The sequence below is a fragment of the Podarcis tiliguerta genome, assembly GCF_965153285.1.
Source record: "Podarcis tiliguerta genome assembly, chromosome: 2".
NCBI classification, from domain to species: domain Eukaryota; kingdom Metazoa; phylum Chordata; class Lepidosauria; order Squamata; family Lacertidae; genus Podarcis; species Podarcis tiliguerta.
The window spans coordinates 12,930,849-12,938,246 of record NC_139535.1 but is presented as its reverse complement, the minus strand read 5'-3'; the positions used below and the strand labels follow the sequence as shown (position 1 = coordinate 12,938,246).

At 47.0% G+C, this 7,398-nt stretch overlaps 1 protein-coding gene across 1 annotated transcript; it reads left to right on the top strand.

Annotated features, from left to right (window-relative positions):
- The first annotated feature begins 1,913 nt into the window (after positions 1–1,913).
- On the top strand, positions 1,914–7,161 carry LOC310670886 (tumor necrosis factor-like). The gene is made up of 4 exons (XM_083426719.1): positions 1,914–2,534; positions 3,555–3,585; positions 4,407–4,472; positions 5,758–7,161. The coding sequence occupies exons 1-4, from the start codon at positions 2,352–2,354 to the stop codon at positions 6,186–6,188; spliced, it is 711 nt and encodes a 236-aa protein (XP_083282845.1). The 5' UTR covers positions 1,914–2,351; the 3' UTR covers positions 6,189–7,161.
- The last annotated feature ends 237 nt before the right edge of the window (positions 7,162–7,398 follow it).

Below are 7,398 nucleotides of genomic sequence, written 5' to 3'. Positions count from 1 at the left end.
GCACGCCAGGCACTCCTGTCTTCCACTGCCTCCCACAGTTTGGTCAAACTCATGCTGGTAGATTCGAGAACACTGTCCAACTATCTAGTCCTCTGTCGTCCCCTGCTCCTTGCGCCCTCCATCTTTCCCAACATCAGGGTCTTTTCCAGGGAATCTTCTCTTCTCACGAGGTGGCCAAAGTCTTGGAGCCTCAGCTTCAGGATCTGTCCTTTCAGTGAGCACTCAGGGCTGATTTCCTTCAGAATGGATGTGTTTGATCTTCTTGCAGTCCATGGGACTCTCAAGAGTCTCTTCCAGCACCATAATTCAAAAGCACCAATTCTTTGGCGATCAGCCTTCTTTATGGTCCAGCTCTCACTTCCATACATCACTACTAGGAAAACCAGCAGTGTACGGCTTGAATAAAAGATTTGGGGTGGCCCAGGTAAGCCCCACTGTGCATAATCCATCGCATGATGCTGCACATACATCCCATTTGAATAGCAATGCCCATCAACTTTTGGAGGGGGGGGACAGCCCCCTCAAATATGTTAAGGGGGGCTCTGAAGGGACCTTGGCCCCTAGGAGTCAGCTTGCAGCACCTTTTAGATCTGAGAAATGTCAAAAGGAGGGGGAGGGATGACTCAATGCCCTGCCCAGCCGGGGCTTCTCCCTTTTAAAGGCATGAGATCTGATCTCAGGCCTCATGTGCCACCCCCGCCCATGGAAGTTGGGGGCTCATGACCCAGGAGCGGGCATTCTCTGTGGCAGCCCCTAAACTGTGGAATCCCCTCCCCACAGAGATGCATGTGGTACCTCTCTTGCAAAATGCCAAAGACCCACCTCTTTGCCTCTGGCCTTGTTTTAAATAATTACAATACTGATTTTTTAATAATAATAATAATGATAATAGCAACCTGCCCTGGGAACTTGTGGTGAAGGGTGGGCAAGAAATACAGTGACTTATGATGATGATGATGTGTGGTTTGTAGCTAACACCATTCTCTCAATTGTACAGCAAAACAGTTTGCTCCTTCAACATGGGAAATTGCTAAACACCAAGTCAACTGTTGTGTCTCTCTAAGATGATGATAATAATAATAATAATAATAATAATAATAATAATAATAATAATAATAATAATTTTATTTATACCCAGCCCTGCCCGGTTCAGAAAACTGGGCTCAGGGTGGCTAACAACAAATTTAAAACACTTAATTGCGATACAACAAGAAACAGCATAAAATCGGCATAAAAGCATGAATAACAATAAATTCAAAGTTCTAAAATCAGTTTAGGGGCTAGTACAGCCCATCCTGGCTGGAAGCCAGGGTGTGGGTGTGTGTGTGTGCCAGGGGTGTGTGTGTGTGTGCCAGGGGTCTGTGTGTGCCAGGGGTGTGTGCGCGCGCCAGGTGTGTGTGTGTGTCAGGGGTGTGTGTGTGTGTGTGCCAGGGGTGTGTGCGCGCGCCAGGTGTGTGTGTGTGTGTGCCAGGGGTCTGTGTGTGCCAGGGGTGTGTGTGTGTGTTTGTGTGTGTGTGCCAGGGGTGTGTGCGCGCGCCAGGGGTGTGGGTGTGTTTGTGTATGTGTGCCAGGGGTCTGTGTGTGCCAGGGGTGTGTGCGCGCGCCAGGGGTGTGTGTGTGTGTGTGTGCCAGGGGGTGTGTGCGCGCCACGTGTGTGTGTGTGTGTGTGTGCGCCAGGGGTCTGTGTGTGTGTGCCAGGGGTGTGCGCGCGCGCCAGGGGTGTGTTTGTGTGTTTGTGTGTGCCAGGGATGTGTGTGTGTGCGCGCGCGCCAGGCGTGTGGGGGGGTCGGTCGGTGGGTTCCTCTCCTTCGCTTCAAGCCACCAACACCACGCGGCTGCCACAGAGATCCTTTTTTGGGGGATGCCCCGTCAGCAGCAGGCTTTCTATTACCAGTTTCCTCTTTCTGTTACAGAATTTTTCCTCTTCCTCCTGGGAGCCTCGCGCTGTGGGCGGGCGGGGAAGTTTGAATGGCTCTCCCCGACAGGGTTTAAAAGGCAGAGCCAGCAGCAGCCCTGAAGCACTCGCTCTCCTCTCCAACAAGCTGCGGGGGAAGTCAAGAAGGGTTAAAAGAGGCAGACAGAGGAAGCAACACCCATTCACAAAGCGAACTCAAGCCGCAGAAGAGCAGGAGCGCAGCAGGCACCTGCGAAAACTTTTCTTTCTTCCTCCGAACTGGTGTAACTTTTGGCAAAAGTCCACTCGCCGCTCTTGCCTCTTTTGATCTAAACCCGTGGCTGAAACCCGCCTGGAGAAAAGATCTGCCCGTCGCTTTCCACCTGTTGATTTGAAACCCTCCCTGGATCCTTTCACCTCGGCGGCGCATCTCTTGACCGAAACGCACCAGCCAGCTATGAGCTCCGAGCATTTGGTGTACGACGTGGAGAAAGGGAGCAACGTGGTGGTGGTGCGCGAAAAGCCGCAGAAAGAGAGCCGCTGGAAATGCCTCAGCATCTGCTCCCTCCTGCTGCTGCTGGGCGCCACCTTCGTCTTTGCGCTCTTGCAGTTTGGCGCTTTCAAGCAGTCTGAATCCCAGGTAAGGAACATCTATCTATCATCTATCTATATCTATCTATCTATCTATCATCTATCTATCATCTATCTATTTATCTATTTATCTATTTATCTATCTATCATCTACATCTATCTATCATCTATCTATCTAATCTATCTAATCTATCTATCTATCTATCTATCTACGATAACATTATTGTTATTGTCCCATACAGAACAATAAAATTGAAAAACTACATAAAACATTCAAAACCCCCTAAAAACTTTGAAACCCCATTTTAAAATACACTATACTAAACTATAAAATATACTATACTAAAAAATACACTATACTATAGAGTATAGTCTATCTATCATCTATCTATCTATCTATCTATCTATCTATCTATCTATCTATCTATCTATCTATCATCTATCTATCATCTATCTATCTATCTATCTATCATCTATCTATCTATATCTATCATCTATCTATCTATCATCTATCTGTCTGTCTATCTATCTATCATCTATCTATCTATCTATCTATCTATCTATCTATCTATCTATCATCATATCTCTATCTATCTATCTATTTATATTTGTATCTCTGTGTGTCTCTCTGTGTGTGCAGGAGAGGTTGAAAGAGATCAGGGGTTTGTCTTCCTTAGTAAAGATTTGCTGGGTTTGCATGAAATTTGCAAAGACGTTCTAAATCATAGGTAGGCAAACTAAGGCCCGGGGCCCGGATCCGGCCCAATCACCTTCTCAATCCGGCCCGCAGACGGTCCGGGAATCATCATGTTTTTACATGAGTAGAATGTGTCCTTTTCTTTAAAATGCATCTCTGGGTTATTTGTGGGGTCTGCCTGGTGTTTTTACATGAGGAGAATGTGTGTTTTTATTTAAAATGCACCTCTGGGTTATTTGTGGGGCTACCCCAAACATGCCTCCCACAAATCGGACATTTCTAGCTCCAGCTCATTTTGCACTATCACTGTATTGTTCATTGTTGTCGCTACAAATGTATTTACCCCGTTTCCCCAATTCTTTCTTTGTTCAGGACTCTAAGGAAAAGGGAAGCCCATTTTCTGGTAAGTTCTTCCTAACAGCAATTTTATTTCTTAAGAGAAACCTCCCCCATTCTGTCAGGGCAATGGATTTCGGGGTGCAAGGACTTTGGCTGCGTACACAGCGCACTTTTAAAGCACATGGCTTCGCCCCAAAGGATCCTGTAGTTTACTCTTAAAAAGCTACAATCCCTGCCCCCCTTAACAAACTACAGTTCCCAGGATTCTTAGGAGGGTGCTATGTTCTTAGGAGAGAGCCAGTGTGGTGTAGTGGTTAAGAGCGGTGGACTCGTAATCTGGGGAACCGGGTTCGCTTCCCCGCTCCTCCATATGCAGCTGCTGGGTGACCTTGGGCCAGTCACACTTCTCTGAAGTCTCTCAGCCCCACTCACCTCACAGAGTGTTTGTTGTGGGGGAGGAAGGGAAAGGAGAATGTTAGCCGCTTTGAGACTCCTTCGGGTAGTGATAAAGCGGGATATCAAATCCAAACTCTTCTTCTTCTTCTTTTTTCAACATATGCTGGGTACAGCAGCCTCTCTGATTCTCAAAACCAATGTCTACCTTCAGCAACTGCTCAGAGGCACCATGTGCTTAGCATATGCCTGTTGCACCGTGATACACTTGCTGGATCGTGGGGTTGTAGTCAAATGCACATTAGATCCTACAAGCCCGAGGTCCCCTGGGCTAGACCATCAGTACTGTAGACCTACAGGCGATTTTAAAATGCTGGATCTCCTGCCAACTGAAAATGCTGCAGTAGCAGATTAACCTCGTGTGGGATCCTTAGAGGAAGGAAGTTGAGAAGATGCATTGTCTGACCACCTGTCCTCTTTTTGTCTTTGCAGGAGGGTTGCCGCAGACAATGAAAGTGCAAGCCCTGATGTCCAGGAAACCAGCTGCGCATGCCCTAGGTGAGAGGGATTTTCTAAGGTGCTTGAAAGGGGTTTGTTGTGAACAAACGATCACATAGTTGTTGAGCATATAAAGGTAAAGGGACCCCCGACCGTTAGGTCCAGTCGTGACCGACTCTGGGGTTGCGGCGCTCATCTCGCTTTATTGGCCGAGGGAGCTGGCGTACAGCTTCTGGGTCATGTGGCCAGCATGGAGAACCAGAGCAGTGCACGGAAACGCCGTTTACCTTCCCGCCAGAGTGGTACCTATTTATCTACTTGCACTTTGACGTGCTTTCGAACTGCTAGGTGGGCAGGTGAGCATATAAAGTGCTTTAAAATATTGGCCCAGTTGGGTTAGGATAAGAGATGATGGCTGGTCGAAAGTTAGCCACTAAACTTCCATTTGAATCTGGGTTCCCCATGGCCTGACTCATCATTCAGTCCAGGCCTCCTGCATAATCCAGCACTCAAACATACCCACCAAACAGGGGACATCCTATTCCATACCCTCCAGCATTTCTCTGATAAAAATGGGGGTGTCCTATTCCATACTCTCCTACATTTTTTTTGGTGAAAATAGGGAAGTCCTACCATACTCTCTTGGGATGCAGGTGGTGCTGCGGGTTAAACCACAGAGCCTAGGACTTGCCGATCAGAAGGTCGGCAGTTCGAATCCCCGCGACAGGGTGAGCTCCCGTTGCTCAGTCCTAGCTCCTGCCCACCTAGCAGTTTGAAAGCATGTCAAAGTGCAAGTAGATAAATAGGTACCACTCCGGCGGGAAGGTAAACGGCGTTTCCGTGTGCTGCTCTGGTTTGCCAGAAGCGGCTCAGTCATGCTGGCCACATGACCTGGAAGCTGTACGCTGGCTCCCTCGGCCAATAAAGCGAGATGAGTGCCGCAACCCCAGAGTCGGCCATGACAGGACCTAATGGTCAGGGGTCCCTTTACCTTTACCATACCCTCCAACATTTCTCCAATGAAAATAGGAACACCCAGGGCTTTTTTTTCCCAATCGGAACTCAGTTCTGGTAGCTCTCATGTGGGCGCAATTGTCATTCTAAGAGGACAAAGGTGGGGATCGTGGTGAGTTCTGGTACCTGTTTTCTTTTCACACACATGAGGTTAATGTGGTTTTGCCCAATGGCCTGTCAAAGCAAGGATTGGCCTCACACTCTCCGCTCCACCAAAGGGTTAGGTCAAACCAAAGTTGCCTTCAGGGGACTAACACCGAAACTTTGTAGGCCGAAGCCTCTTAGCACATGTTGACGAACCTTCGATGCTGACTGGTTTTTCCCTTTGCAGCTTCCCGAGCTCACGGCCAGCAACTGTTCTGGACCACAGACGTGGCGCCCTCCATACTTGAGAACGGCATGCGGCTGGACAAAAGTGACAACTCCCTCGTGGTGCCTTCGACCGGACTCTATTTCGTCTACTCTCAGGTCATGTTCCATAGCGACACCTGCCCGGAATCCCCTCTGCTGCTCAGCCACACCATCTCGTGGTTTTCCTCGCAGTTCAACAAGAACGTGGAATTGCTGAAGTCCATCAAGTCCGCTTGTGAGGCCGGAAGAACCGCCCAGGGCCAAAAGAATTTGTGGTTCGAATCCATTTACCAGGGGGCTGTCTTCAGGTTGAACAAAGGGGACCGCCTGTGGTCCAAAACCGAATCGCCTCAGTATCTGGACTTTGCCCAACAGGGACAGATCTATTTTGGGATCGTTGCCATGGAGTAAAAAAAAGGGGAAAAAAGACTCTCCTGCTGTGCCATAGTTACAACTCACTTGCTCTTCCTACTCCATCATTCAAAATACAAATTTGAGGATGAGGAACAAGAGACTGAACCCTGAATTGGCATCCCAGTGAAGGAGGCTACTTCTGCTCTGGGGAGATAGGACACAGCGTTACTTATGTTGTTGTTGTTTATTTTTAATCAACCCTATTTATTTATTTATTTTTATTTATTTATATAGCCAGTGGGCGTGTGGTTGGAAGTCTGAAAGGATGTGGGATGCGTGCTTCTTTTGTCACACCAATTCAGGAAAAAAAGATGAAATATAGATAACCCAGTAGAAACAAGAGGGTGGGTTTGTGAGTGTGCTTGTGTGTGTGTATGAGAGAGGGAGGAAGGCAGAGATATGTGGTTCTGTGAGATATAAGTGAATACCAAAAATAAGGGGAGTTGTGCTCCTTTGAACCCAGCTCCAGAAACTCAGATCAGCTGTATATATATACTATGTATATCTGTTAATAATTGAATATACCGGTGTAATTATGTATGTTACATGGACTGCTCCTGAATTTTGGGGGAGGATGGCCCTGCGGGCAATGTCCTCTCCCAGTTTACCGAGAAAGAGAGGATAAAAATTCTCTTGGTTGGTAATGTTTACATCGAAGATGTAATCTGACACCAGAGTACCTGAGCTGTTATTATTTTGCTCACTCTCGTGGTACATAGCGTATTTCATGTTGAAATCCTGCATGTGTTGCCACAAAAGCGGTGATTTCAAAAGGGAAATAATACCTTGTGACGTGATTTTTTTAAAAAACAATGTTGCTTATTTATTTATTTATGTGGATATTTATTTTGCTGTATTCTCCTTTTTTGCACACTGCGGAGAAACTGCAACTGTTATTATAAGTTGGTTGTGTAACCTTTAAATGAGTCCAAGAAATAAAACTGAGATACTATTTAATTTAAAAAAAAAAGTCACCCTTTTTGACTCCTTGAAATGAATGAATGGATCGTTTCTGAGCTAGAGCAACAGCAAAACACAAGTTTCATGACCATAAATAGAATCAGAGAATCATAGAGTTGGAAGAGACCACAAGGGCCATCGAGTCCAACCCCCTGCCAAGCAGGAAACACCATCAGAGCACTCCTGACATATGGTTGTCAACCCTCTGCTTAAAGACCTCCAAAGAAGGAGACTCCACCACACTCCT

Coding starts and splice junctions, on each gene's coding strand:
- LOC310670886 (XM_083426719.1), top strand. CDS start 2,352: ATGAGCTCCGAGCATTTGGTGTACGACGTGGAGAAAGGGAGCAACGTG. Junction 2,535..3,554: donor TCAAGCAGTCTGAATCCCAG/GTAAGGAACATC, acceptor TTCTTTGTTCAG/GACTCTAAGGAAAAGGGAAG. Junction 3,586..4,406: donor AAAGGGAAGCCCATTTTCTG/GTAAGTTCTTCC, acceptor TTGTCTTTGCAG/GAGGGTTGCCGCAGACAATG.